At 40.4% G+C, this 13,681-nt stretch overlaps 1 protein-coding gene across 5 annotated transcripts in view; it reads left to right on the forward strand.

The window, feature by feature from the left end:
* The window catches only part of itpr1b (inositol 1,4,5-trisphosphate receptor, type 1b), a 79,780-nt gene that overhangs the window by 21,282 nt on the left and 44,817 nt on the right, over positions 1-13,681 (forward strand). For all 5 annotated transcript variants that reach the window (XM_041033930.1, XM_041033932.1, XM_041033931.1 and 2 more), the window contains 21 exons: positions 295-414; positions 499-690; positions 1,023-1,274; positions 1,370-1,511; positions 1,604-1,757; positions 2,082-2,275; positions 2,365-2,503; positions 2,623-2,677; positions 2,773-2,938; positions 3,086-3,253; positions 3,409-3,480; positions 3,606-3,743; positions 3,836-3,961; positions 4,090-4,290; positions 4,463-4,714; positions 5,323-5,448; positions 5,617-5,745; positions 6,797-6,917; positions 7,025-7,209; positions 9,463-9,611; positions 10,191-10,302. In XM_041033930.1, coding sequence (XP_040889864.1) covers positions 295-414; positions 499-690; positions 1,023-1,274; positions 1,370-1,511; positions 1,604-1,757; positions 2,082-2,275; positions 2,365-2,503; positions 2,623-2,677; positions 2,773-2,938; positions 3,086-3,253; positions 3,409-3,480; positions 3,606-3,743; positions 3,836-3,961; positions 4,090-4,290; positions 4,463-4,714; positions 5,323-5,448; positions 5,617-5,745; positions 6,797-6,917; positions 7,025-7,209; positions 9,463-9,611; positions 10,191-10,302 — 3,193 coding nt within the window. The remainder of the gene's footprint in view (positions 1-294; positions 415-498; positions 691-1,022; positions 1,275-1,369; positions 1,512-1,603; positions 1,758-2,081; positions 2,276-2,364; positions 2,504-2,622; positions 2,678-2,772; positions 2,939-3,085; positions 3,254-3,408; positions 3,481-3,605; positions 3,744-3,835; positions 3,962-4,089; positions 4,291-4,462; positions 4,715-5,322; positions 5,449-5,616; positions 5,746-6,796; positions 6,918-7,024; positions 7,210-9,462; positions 9,612-10,190; positions 10,303-13,681) is intronic.

Below are 13,681 nucleotides of genomic sequence, written 5' to 3' on the forward strand. Positions count from 1 at the left end.
GAGTAACTGCTTGTGCATGACCTTGGCACAGCAGGTAATTTGCTGAGAGTTAATGTGTGCTTGGGCTGAGTTTAAGTCCTGTCAAAGGTTTTTAATGATATGTGAACCAGGCTGAGACAGTTTTTATAGTAAAAGAGAAGTTTAACAAACATTGCTATTTCAATGTACTTTTTTATTTTTATTCACTTTACATTCTGACTTTGTACTGTAATATAATCTGAGTTTGACCAATCATATCTCTTAACTGTCAAAGTGTCCATGAAAAGTTTTTCATGCTTTGTGATCTGTATCCAGGTTTCTGGACTACCTGTCTGATCTCTGCGTGTCCATGAATAAGTCCATCCCTGTGACACAGGAACTGATCTGCAATGCAGTACTGGACCCTACCAATGCTGACATCCTCATTGAAACCAAGTGAGCTCCTCATTTTTCTTCAGCATCTGAATCTTTGCGAAGCTGAAATGATCATTTTGGAGTAACTTTTGCTCTGTTCGCCAGGTTGGTCCTGTCGAGGTTTGAGATCGAGATGACAGCAAATGGAGAGAACCCAATGGAGGCAGAGGATGAGGAGGAGGTGTGGCTGTTCTGGAAAGACAACTGTAAGGAAATCAGGAGTAAGAGCATCAGGGAGTTGGCCCAGGATGCAAAAGAGGGCCAGAAGGAGGATCAGGAGGTGGTCAGCTACTACAGGTGAGATGTCTTTAATTAGGCACGTGAATGTGTATATGCTGCTGTAAAATAATATTAGACTCATTTTAACTTTAATCTGAAAGGACCACTTGTTAATGTAAAGCTGTGTGGTGCATTAGAATCCAAAACAACCACATCTGGTTCAAATAGCAAGCTTTGATTTTCTTTTATAACAAGTTCAAATGTTATTTTGGAATATTACACCTTTAAACTAAGTATCTGATCTTCTGCCTTTATTTTTTACATATTTAACTTTTCTAAAACAATAGTAATGAATATAATAAAATGGCACAACTCTAATAATTCCAAATTCATGTAATATTTCCTCTCAGGTGCCAGCTGAACCTCTTTGCCCGGATGTGTCTGGATCGTCAGTACCTGGCCATCAACAAGATTTCTGGTCAGCTGGATGTGGATTTGATCCTGCGCTGTATGTCCGACGAGGACCTGCCCTATGACTTGCGGGCGTCTTTCTGCCGCCTGATGCTGCACATGCACGTAGACCGCGACCCTCAGGAGCAGGTTACCCCTGTCAAATACGCTCGTCTGTGGTCTGAGATTCCTTCTAAGATCGCTATTGATGAGTGAGTTTGTCTCAGGAATGCATCTAATTGACTTGTACTTCCATTCCTGAGATGTCAGTGCATCTCTTACATGTGATTCTCCTTCAATTATCCAGCTATGACAATGATGGAACCACCAGAGATGAGATCAAAGAGCGGTTCTGCCTCACAATGGATTTTGTAGAGAACTACCTGAGAGAGGTGGTGTCGCAGAACATTCCCTTCTCTGACAAGGAGAAAAACAAGCTTACCTTTGAGGTACTGCCTCTCTGTGGATGGTATGAACGGAGCAGTCGTCACATTGGTTTAATTCAATTATAAATCATGATTTTGAATTCTCTTGTCTGTAGGTGGTGAACCTGGCAAGAAACCTCATATACTTTGGTTTCTACAACTTTAGCGACCTGCTTCGGCTGACAAAGATCTTATTAAACATTTTAGACTGTGTACATGTCAGTACCATATACCCCATCAACAAGTTGGAGAAGGGAGAGGAAAACAAAGGTAAGGATCCATCTCCATAGGCTTAACTCGCTCAGCCTTTCTCTTAGTCTAACTTCTCTTGCCTGAAAACATTATTGAAGGACAGCTTTATTCAGTTAAACACTGGTTAACCTCTGGTTAAGTTCTGTTCAGTTAAAATAACTGCAAGTCATTTAAGGAAAAAAAAGCTGAATCTTCATGAGTGTGTATTAAAAGGCAAAATAACAAAAAACTGAATCTGACACACTTTTTTTTTAAGTTTTGTAAAAACAGGTGAGATCCTTCCGCACAAATATCCACCATTTCCATGAATTTAAATGCTACTCCTCTGTTTATGTGCTGCAGCTGGCAGCAACGTGATGAAGTCCATTCATGGAGTGGGGGAGCTGATGACCCAGGTGGTGCTACGTGGAGGCGGCTTGTTGCCCACCACACCCACTCATCAGCCTGAGGGAGATGTGGTTAAAACCCAGACTGAACCAGAGAGAGAAGACATCATGGTCATGGACACCAAGCTCAAGATCATTGAGATTCTGCAGGTAGGGCACAGGAACGCTGGTTCCTCCTTCAACCCAAACACTTGGCCCTTTTCTCCCGTGTTTTAACACTTTGTTTTCTTTCCCTTCAGTTTATTTTGAATGTACGACTGGACTACAGGATCTCCTGCCTGCTCTGTATTTTCAAACGTGAGTTTGATGAGAACAACCCACAAGGAGACAACACTGCCAGTCAGAATGGAACCAATAATGTCACAGGTCAGATGCCAGGTATGAAACCACATGATTTAATGATAAAAATGTAAAATGTGTTATTATTTACCATTTTGTCCCAAATGATTACTAACACTGATTTTTAATGTATTTATTCTTAAAATTGTTTTGATTAGGAAATCTTGACTTTGAGAACATCGAGGAACAGGCAGAGGGGATCTTTGGAGGAAGGTAATAAAAGATTGAGAGTTTTTCCAAAGCTTTTTTGACGCAAGATAAAGAAAGATTAAAGTTTATGTCATTTTTGTTCCACTGTTGTTCCCCAGCGAGGAGAACACTCCACTAGACCTGGATGACCATGGTGGCCGTACCTTCCTCAGGGTCCTTCTGCACCTGACCATGCATGACTACCCTCCACTCGTGTCTGGAGCACTTCATCTGCTCTTTAGACACTTCAGCCAGAGGCAGGAGGTCCTCATGGCCTTCAAACAGGTAAGGCGCACCACTCTTTAACACTCCATCTTAATATCTGACCATGCACTTGTCTATGTTTTAGTGCAGCACTAGAAATATAGGGAAATATAGGGATCTCTGATATGAAGTTTAACTTTGTCCACATCTCCATTCCCCTCACTTTAGGTCCAGCTGCTGGTGACAAGTCAGGATGTGGATAACTACAAGCAGATCAAGTCAGATCTCGACCAGCTGCGGTCTATTGTGGAGAAGTCTGAACTGTGGGTGTACAAGAGGCAAGGAGAGGATGGGATGGATGGAGACGGACCTTCAGAGTCTGACAACAAAAAGAAGGTAAATTGTACAATAACCTGAAAACATGAAACATATGTTGAACTGATGAACAGGAACAGTTTATTAAAAGTCTAATACACCTCAGTACAGATCATATTATAGTAATGCTATAAAATTTAGAAGACTTCTTCTCCTTATTGCTTATTGTTTTGCAGGGAGATTCACTTGGCTCTGACAAAAAGAAGACAGAAAGCACCAGCAGTTACAATTACAGGGTTGTTAAAGAGGTATTGTCATTTGTTTGTTAATCTTATATTTTCATGTTTGTGACCTGTTATCTGTAATTAAATAATAAATATAATAAGTATATAATATAAGTAATAAAATCCTCCTGCTGTTTGTTTGTCTTCAGATCCTGCTGCGTCTCAGTAAGCTGTGTGTCCAGGAGGGGAGCTCAGGGAAGAAGAGTAAGAAACAACAGCAGAGGCTGCTGAGGAACATGGGAGCTCACAGTGTGGTGCTTGAGCTCCTGCAGATCCCCTATGAGAAGGTGAAACACTGGAACCAAATACTGCATCACATGCAGAATAATTAGTATGCTCTAAAAGCATCATGTAACTTTTACTGTGTTCTCTGCGTTAGGGTGAGGATGTCCGAATGCAGGAGATCATGAAACTGGCTCACGAGTTTCTGCAGAATTTCTGCGCAGGCAATCAACAGAACCAGGCTCTTCTCCACAAGCACATCAACTTGTTTCTTAACCCAGGGGTGAGTAGTACAGGGTTATTCTGAGGGATTGTTTAATATTTTTGGGGAAATCAAATCTGAAATTCACACATCATTGCTAATTTTGACAGACTGTCCTTTTTGTCCTCCCTTTTGTCCAAATCTCTCAGATCTTAGAGGCAGTCACCATGCAGCACATCTTCATGAATAACTTCCAGCTGTGCAGTGAGATCAATGAGCGTGTGGTTCAGCACTTTGTCCACTGCACTGAGACTCATGGCCGTCATGTCCAGTATCTGAAGTTCCTGCAGACCATAGTGAAGGCCGAGAACAAGTTCATTAAGAAATGTCAGGACATCGTCATGGCTGAGGTCTGTTCTAGGATCTTTATACCATCAGAAAAACAGTTAGCGTTGTTAGTATTTTTAGTAATACCAGCAGAAAGAAAGACGTGTTGGTGACACTTACTGATAGAGAAGGAAATGTGAAATGTAAATGTCAATTACACCAGTACTAACTGGACGTCTTGATTTCTTCGCTCAGCTGGTGAACTCAGGTGAGGATGTTCTCGTCTTCTACAACGATCGCGCCTCCTTTCAAACGCTAGTCCAAATGATGCGTTCAGAGCGGGACCGCATGGACGAAAACAGCCCTCTAATGTACCACATCCACCTGGTGGAGCTGCTGGCTGTGTGCACTGAGGGCAAGAACGTGTACACTGAGATCAAGTGTAACTCCCTGCTGCCCCTGGATGATATTGTGCGGGTCGTCACCCATGAGGACTGCATCCCTGAGGTTTGAATAATGAGTTTTATTCATTTTAAAATTAATTACATTTTATTTAGATAAGTTCGAGTTTTATTTATTGAGTCAAAAAGACATTTTTAAGAAGCAAGAAAACATCCAGGTGAACTCAAGGACAGCAAATAGCAACAGCAAAGATACACTGTTGGCAGTGGACGTCTGTCTAACATCTATAGTCTTACTCTTAGTTTTTGATGTGTTGGGCTGAACCAAGTTTCAGTGTTCTCTTAACAGCTTGCGCACAATTGCGGTGCTGTGAAAGGCAGCAGCATGAATGTGCCGTCAAATGTCTGCATGAATCATATCATGGTGTTGAGTCAGCATGGGCCAAAACTTACAAGAGAAAACATTTCCTGCACCGTATGAATACAAATAAGGGTCTCAACATGAAGTAGGCAGGTGTGCCAGATAACAGTGTTGTAGGTTTTGACCAGACTGATAAAACAATTTGGAGCTGACACATGTTGCTACGTTCATGCTGTGTGCCAGATTTGTTTACAGCCGGTGTTTTGACAGCTAAGTTTCTGTCCGTGTATCACCAGTCTAACCCTGAAACAGTAAAAGTGGCTCATTAAGTTTGTTTGTTTGCATTCTGCCAGGTTAAGATTGCCTATATCAATTTCCTCAACCACTGCTACGTCGACACAGAGGTGGAGATGAAGGAGATTTATACATCCAACCACATGTGGAAACTGTTTGAGAACTTCCTGGTGGACATTTGTAGGGTAAGCCACAATGTATCTGACAGTGTGATCGATCGCTATGCTGTGGCCTGGGTTTGGGTGATTATATCAACACAGCATGCAGCAAACATATGTTACCTGCCACCCAAATGCAGGAAGTGTGATCCAGTGACTGTGCATCATGCTGATATCTTTTCTGTCCTTGCTTAGGTGTGCAACAACACCAGTGACAGGAAGCATGCGGATACCATGCTCGAGCGTTATGTAACTGAGACGGTCATGAGCATTGTCACATGTTTCTTCAGCTCTCCTTTCTCTGACCAGAGCACAAGCCTGCAGGTAATCTGGACTGTGAAGTGTAATGTATGCATATTACAAACAGCCTTGCAGTTGCTATTTAAAGTCTATAAAGCACATGTATGCTTGAGGTTAGTTGTTTGAAATAGAGGAACCCTCCTCACATACATACGTATACTACAATTTCTGACATTCTTCCCTTTGCATAGATGGCTCACCATATGTATGTAAGTAAAGGAGACTCTCCCCCACATTTGTTTCCCAACCTTTGGTTGTGTTACTTACCAAGAGGCTCTGAATGCTAAGACATGTCTTCGCTGTGTGGGTTTCAATATTTTCATAGCTTAGTCAGCACACAGACTCCGTTGTTCCCAGATCTGTGGGTGTGTTGCACAAGGTTTTGCCGGGACATGGTGCAGATGATATACTGTTGCAACGTGGTCACTCTTGTTAGACCTTGGTGTAGCTGTGTCGTGTTGCTCACAACTTTCCCAATAAATCATGACCACTGACCCTTCGTAGATTGTCAGATCCCTTGTGCAGCATCTTTGTGGTGTAGTTGCATGCAGTTGCCTTCTCGACCCACCATTTTCTGTTATGTGGAGCTGTTTTGTTTCAAGTTCTCTTCCGTACAAAGTGTTGATTTTCTTTTATGTAACCACTTGCTCATTCTGAGAAATCTGCTTGCTGACGTTTAACCGATACATGATGACATCACGACCCTCTTTCTCCTGCAACAGGCCACCATTCTTGGAAAGATAACAGAGGTATTTATTGTACTCTAGGGCTGTGGCCAGCTGATAGATTGGTCTTTCACCATGGTGGTAGAAATCAGTTGTACTCTCTGTTAAGCACTGGTTTGGATTGTTATCTTGGGATTGCACATGATTCTAAACAACTGGCGGGACCTGAAACCCCTGACCCCCCAACCATAGGTACTATAGTGTCCTCACACTGACATATTGAGCACAAATGGGGTTTTGACTTCAGTCCAGTGATTGAACAAAGTAGTTCTTCACTGATTGTTAAATTCACCATTTTTTTCCTCTGTTTTTTTTTTTTTTTTACTTATTTGTTTTTCCCTGTCTTACAGACTCGTCAGCCAGTATTTGTACAACTGCTTCAGGGAGTGTTCAGGGTATACCACTGTAACTGGCTGAACCCTGTTCAGAAGGCCTCAGTGGAGGCTTGCATTAAAGTCCTCTCTGACGTGGGTAAGATACTGGGCGAACACACACCACCAGCCTCTGGTGTTACATTAGAAACTGTGGCACAAGTTAAAAACATTAAATATCTATATCGTCACCTTTCCTCTGTCCAGCTAAAAGCAGAGCCATTGCCATCCCAGTTGACCTGGATAGTCAGGTGAACAACTTGTTTGTCAAGTCCAATAACGTTGTGCAGAAGAGCATCCTCAACTGGAGACTATCGGCTAAGAACACCTCCAGACGAGACTCTGGCCTGACTACCTCCAAAGACTACAGAAACATCATTGAGAGGCTACAGGTCAGTAGCTAGAGATACTGTATTTTTATTTCTTTTTCCCACAGTTTTGGTGTAATTAATTCTAATTAAGTAATTTCAAAACACAGGTTAAATAGAACATTGTTAAAATGATTTAGTTGGTTGAAAAGCAACTGCAAATGCTAATTAAAATGTTCTTTATTCTTTGTTTTTTATCTTCTTAAAATCCATGTATCTGTCAGCTGTGTGTATAAAGAAAGTCAATTCATGATGGAGAACAGGAAGAAGTAATGGCTTTTATAAACACGTCTAATGGCAGAGTGGTACAGTCTACAACAAAGTTCTTTCAGCAGTGGTAAGATGGTCATTTGTGCCATAGCCAGTCTTGATCGCTCGATCCGTCAGGGTCGTGGGGGAGCTGGAGGGTTCGAACCCGGAACCCGAGGTGACAGTGATAACCACTGCACCACTGTGCCGCCCCTGATTTTTCACTGAAAAATAAAAAATAATAATCATTCATAAAATAATTTTTACAGTTATATTGCTTCTGTTCTGTGTTTCAGTGGAATGAGAAGCACATGATAAAAATCATATTCTTCAGTGGATTGATGAAGATCAAATGCTGTAACTGGTAACAGACAGAGAGAATTATGGTGAAACGCCTCATTTGTTTCATTGTACAGATCAGATAGGGTGTCTGGGACATATATGTTTCAGCTACAGAGTTTCTCTACCTTATCTAGGCCTGTGGTGTATTTGAACTATACACACACACACACACACACACCCAACATATATATATATACATATGACCTGTTAGACAGCGGGAGAAGAGCAGTACATTTCCACTTCCTCCCTGAACTTCACACTTGTAAAAGCTATAGCTACAGTACATTTTAAACAAGTAACGCTACACCCTGATGTGTAAAAATCTAAACTTGACAGTGCTCAGTGAATACAAGCGTGAAGTGTGTGAAACTCAGTCTGCCTTTACATCATGACGATAATTTGCATATCATAGGCATGAAAATGTGGTGTGATCACCATGGGCTAGTCGAGACCCCCCGGCAGTGTCATTAATTTCTGGTAATATGCCAAGAGTGATGTAATGCTTTTGGTAACTGTGTTGCAAACAAAGTACTGTAGAAGTGGTTCCTAATTGCATCCTGGAATAAAATGTGTTTTTTCTGCAATAGGTCAAGTGGTTACACCCAATAACGCATGACTCAGTGTTCAGTGGAAGTCTGAAAAATCACTGACCTATTTTTTTTTTCGGTTCAGCTGTTACCTCTAGTCACACAGGAAGCTCAGAGGTTTGGCTTTAATGTTAATACTATTTTTTTTCTTTAATGAACTCTAATTAACAGACCATCAGTCAAAATATTGTTATACAGTTTCCAGTGGTTGTTTGTGGGTTATTCACCAACCTGTCCCCAGACAGAGTAATGTGGTTCCCAAAATGGGTTCCTTTCTGTTTGTTTTTTTTTGTTTTTTTTTTGTCTTGCCTTAATTTAGGGAAAAGAATTTCTCACATACTGTTCATTGTCTCCTCCCCACTGAACATCCCACACAGTACTATAATCACTACCAGTCTAGCACTCTTCATGATGCAACTTCACTCATTTGCATATTTTCACGTTAGTCTTTACCAGACGTGACAGGAAGTGCATAGAGAAGTGGGATGTGGGAGTGCATCATACATGGTCTGATTTGTTTACGCACAAAATGTAGTGTACTGGATGTGTCACCTTCTGTTTCTGTTGAATTTAAGCAATCACACAGTTGTTTTGATGTTTGCCATAGCTGGATTTCTTTGAGGAAATAACTGATTTGGATGCATGTACAATGGATATTGACTGATATAAGTCAGAGGCTGAAATGCTGTGGGAGTAATAATTTAAGTCTGCAGTTGAGCTAACTTAAAGAAATACATTTATTATTTCTTTAAGATTAGCTAGACTGTTACGCAGAGTTAAAGAATTACTCCTACGGCGTTAAAGAATTTTAACTCTTAGTATTTAAAATGAAAGAATAGTAGTAATAAATAAATTAGTTTATTTACGTGTGAATAAAAACTTCATAACAATGGATGTGTTAGAAATATCCAAGGCCTGGATTCCGTTAGGCATGTAAATGTAGGGATTATTAACCCGAGAAGACAGAATCACTTTGTCTTTTTTTGTCGTTGAACAGGAAGTCAGTGAACTCTTCAAAGAACATGCTTTTGTCTTTTGTAGTAAAACCACAGTTGAGAGTCATTTCTAACCGCTGGCTACGCATCACTTTGCTCTGTAGGACATAGTGTCAGCGCTGGAGGACCGTCTGAGGCCGCTGGTCCAAGCGGAGCTCTCGGTGCTAGTGGATGTCCTGCATCGTCCAGAGCTGCTCTTCCCTGAGAACACAGAAGCTCGCAAGAAATGTGAAAGTGGAGGATTCATATCAAAGTGAGTCTAAACATCCAACCACAAAGGTCAGAGCTGGGTTAAGGGACTTTCTTGAACAGACAGTTTAGATAAAACATAGTTAAGGTTAGAATTTGCCCCAGTGGTGGAGATTAGACAGCCCCAGAGTCTCTTATGCACACGTTTGTTTTTCCTTCAGCAATCAGCTTGTAACCCGAGTACAGGCAGTCATTTAGAGGAATTTACCTCTCTGCCATAGTTATGAATCAGGGATTTCTTTTTTCTTGATGATATAGTATATACACATGCACACGAGCACATATATAAATTTGGTGTTATGCCTGGTGAGAGCTCACTGGGCTCTACACAGTTACACGCTCTCAAAACACCTGACATAATGTGTAGGAGTAGTTTATTCACTGATGAATAACCCCTTTTTATGGTTTTCTGTCTTTTTCATGGACAAAAACACTTAAACATGCTGCCAGGCCTTTTAGGCTAAAAGAAGATCATTCTGTGATGGAAAATTATTTTGTGTGATTATCATGGGTATGTTCAGAACAACAACTTTCACCCGTCCATTTTGTATGTGCTCATTTTGCTTTTTCTTCTTCTGACCAGACTGATCAAACACACCAAGCAGTTGCTGGAGGAGAACGAGGAGCGTCTGTGCATCAAAGTACTGCAGACACTGAGGGAAATGATGACAAAAGACCGGGGCTATGGGGAGAAGGTAGGTACCTTCTGTGTTTCCTGTTTCTCATTATCTGCTTGTAGTTATGCCCAAGATTCACCCACACATGAGATAAAAGACTTCGCTCACATCTCAGGATACAGTGTTCCTGTCCTCTCTTCACCAAAGCTTACTGGAAGACATGAGACCAAAGAGCACTAAAATGAAATAAGAGGCAGAGTTCTCTTTATTTGTCTCTGGGGCCTGTAGAGCACAATGAACGGAAATGATCTGGATGTCACAAGGTCTTTTATTTGTGATCACTTCAGTCAGAGCAGTTTGTGAATTCTCACTGTCACGTCTGACTTTATGTTTGGAAGACTCTGGCACATACGCACTAAAAACAGATTCCCTCATTGCTTTCTCCCAGAAATGCTTACTATCACACTTTAAATCCGAAAGATCAAAGTAATATCAACGCTGTTAATACTACACACTAACAACATGCATGCTCCAACTCTCTTGCTCAGCTACTTTACACAACATTCACTGGCTACTAATGCTCTCTTGTACTAATCTCTAATTGATGATCAACTCTGTCTGCTTGTTTTCCACTATAAGGCTAAATCAACAATAGAACTGAGGCTTCACAGGTTGAACTGCAAAACATTTGTGGTAGTTATGTGGCAAGAAAGGCTACAGAGCAACAGTTAAGTGAGAAAAGTTATGTAGGTGGGTGTTAATAATAGTGTTAGGGGATATTTAAAAAAAATGAAGCATTTGTTTATGAAAACACTCCACTAGGTAAGTTTCTTACCCACAGAATGACAGAATAGCATTTATTTTCATGTCACTCCTCAACACTGAAATCACAAAAAAAATGCTGAAGGGCATATCAGCTTTAAAATATATACACTGTTGTGTAATATTTGCCTTCACCCAAATAATATCTAAGTAAAGGACAACATGAAGACAGGAGTAGCCCCATACTACATCAGCATATGTTAGAAAAGGTGGAGCAAAATGATCACACATTTTTTGTGAAGCTTTTGTAGGAAACACCACCTGTAGACTTATGTTTAGTCATGAGAAAATCCAAAGCTCTATTTGCACGTGTTTCAACATGTATGATCAGACCAGGAGCTGCATCTATGATTGTTGTTATGGTTTAGGCAAAGCCACTGTTTCCTGAATCCATTTTGTGTGTCTGTTACCATGGACTCAGCCCGCTTTAAAAAGAAAAATTTACATGTTCGTCTTTGTTATGACAGTAGACTGAGTCCAAACAAAGGTTTGCTGTGGAGTGTTGTGAAGATTGAAAACAATTTTTTTTAATTCCATTTTCCAACGTTACGTATAGTGCCTAGTAAAACATTCACCTCCCATGGACTCTTTAATGTTTTGTTGTGTAGCAACGCTGAACCACAACTGATGAAACTGGGGTTTTATTGTACACTGATCAGCAGGAATAAGACTGAAATGTGAAAGAAAGAAATGTCTATGTGCAGTCAAGTCCGTTTAGAATTAATACATCTGCATCTGCAAGTTTCAATCAGAGAATGGCTGCAAGAAAAGGTTTTGAACACCCTTGTAAGTAAAGTTAGGTGAATTACAGGTTGTTCTCGAAAATGTTGTGTGTGTCACGGTAAGAAAGACTCTAACCCTGGAATTTACAGGGCTCCATGACTGAGATTTGAAACCAATACAGTAACTTTTGTTGTTGCAGTTTTAAAGAGACAGCCTCTGTTAAAAAAAAAAATCATAGAAAGAATGCAAATGTTTACCGAAAAGATGGAGGAATATGTGTAAATGTAAAAACAATGAAATCTTGTTTCTGTTGATCAGTGTCAGACGAGCTTGGTATTGTCTGTGATTTCAGTGTTGGAAAACGATGAAACATGAAGGTGGGAGGGTGTTTTTACTATTACTAGTTTGTTTTGGTTTTGAGCTTTATCATGCTGTCCTTTCACTGTTTCACTGTGCGTGTGTGTTTTTGTGACGAGCTGTACATTTGCACACTTGTTACCGAGCTTTAACTCACCAATCTAGCTCTACTAACTCTCTGCCCCCTATACTTTTTCTCTTGCAGCTGATTGCCTTTGATGATGAAATGGATGTGGCTGAGGTTGATCATTTTACTTACTATTGTGATGTACATTTGATTTGTCTCCAACTAACAGCATAGATGTGCTTGTGCTGCGAGTAGACTCTCTAGCATCACATACTCAGCTCAGTCCATCCGTCCCTTCTGCGTGCCTGTTAAGAGCTGTCCCTGATCTCCATGTTAAAACGTAGCATAGTGCTAGCATGTCATGCAATATGCTTGTCTGTTGTGCCTTATATGGTTGTGCACTTGCTTTAAGGAAGAGATGACATTTTAGAGGAACACTAATTCACTGAATACGTTCTATATGTAGACATACAACATTACGACATTTTACCAGTGAAGCGTCTTAACCTAATTTCAGCGTACAATTCTTACTCCTTTTTACCAGCTTTTTTAGAGAGCCAGTTTATAACAGACTGGTTGTACAATGTGCACCTTTATGCAGCTAAGATTGCTCATCACAAATTGTGTGGGACTTTTGGGCGCTGGAATTTCCATTCCATTGGAGGGTTTTGTTTTTTTTTTTTCCACTCTATTTTTCATTTAAACCATGTCACATACTTCGTTCATGCTGTAACAACCAGTTGGCATCTCTTTAAACTTCATACCCTTGTTTCATGAAGGACATTTGTACCTTTGTAATCACACCGTCTAATTTTTCATCTTGACCTGCAGATCTGAAAATAGATCAGTGAAATTACAGGAGGTGAAAAAAACAGTGGAGCACTGAAAGTGGTGGTAGCGTACTGAGTGACCAGAAAAATTGAAACACCTGTAGACAATAATTTTTTTTTTCTAGAAATATGGTAATGTTTTTGACACACTGCCACAAATTTATTATTAAATTTTAATCATTTATTTATTTATGTTCCAAAAGTAGTTTCATTTAAATCATGTTACACAATAACACTCATCGTGTGTAACTTATTCCCAGTTTGTTAAAACACAAGAAATTCTCAGAAAATATAACAGGACATAATCGCAGTGTTCCCAGTGGTAGCTATGATGCTGCTAACTGTACCATCATACTCACTCAACACATTAACAACCTGGTAGTCTCAATAAAAAAATTGAACATGGTAATGTGTTATTTATTAGGGTTATTGTGTTACATTGCAGTACGTCACAGAGCTGTTTCTGTTTTACTGGTCATTGCGTCTACAAGCCACACAGCCCCTTTATGATGGATGGTGGTGTGAGAGCATATTCTTCCTCTAAGCCATTTGCCACATATTACAAGAGCAGGTGTGAGTGTATATATAGCTGGGGATATTCCATCTAACAGATCACAGGGGGCCGGGCAGTGTGCGGTGCTGTGTGTATTCATTGCGA

Source organism: Toxotes jaculatrix, chromosome 3, assembly GCF_017976425.1.
Source record: "Toxotes jaculatrix isolate fToxJac2 chromosome 3, fToxJac2.pri, whole genome shotgun sequence".
Classification (NCBI taxonomy): Eukaryota; Metazoa; Chordata; class Actinopteri; family Toxotidae; genus Toxotes; species Toxotes jaculatrix.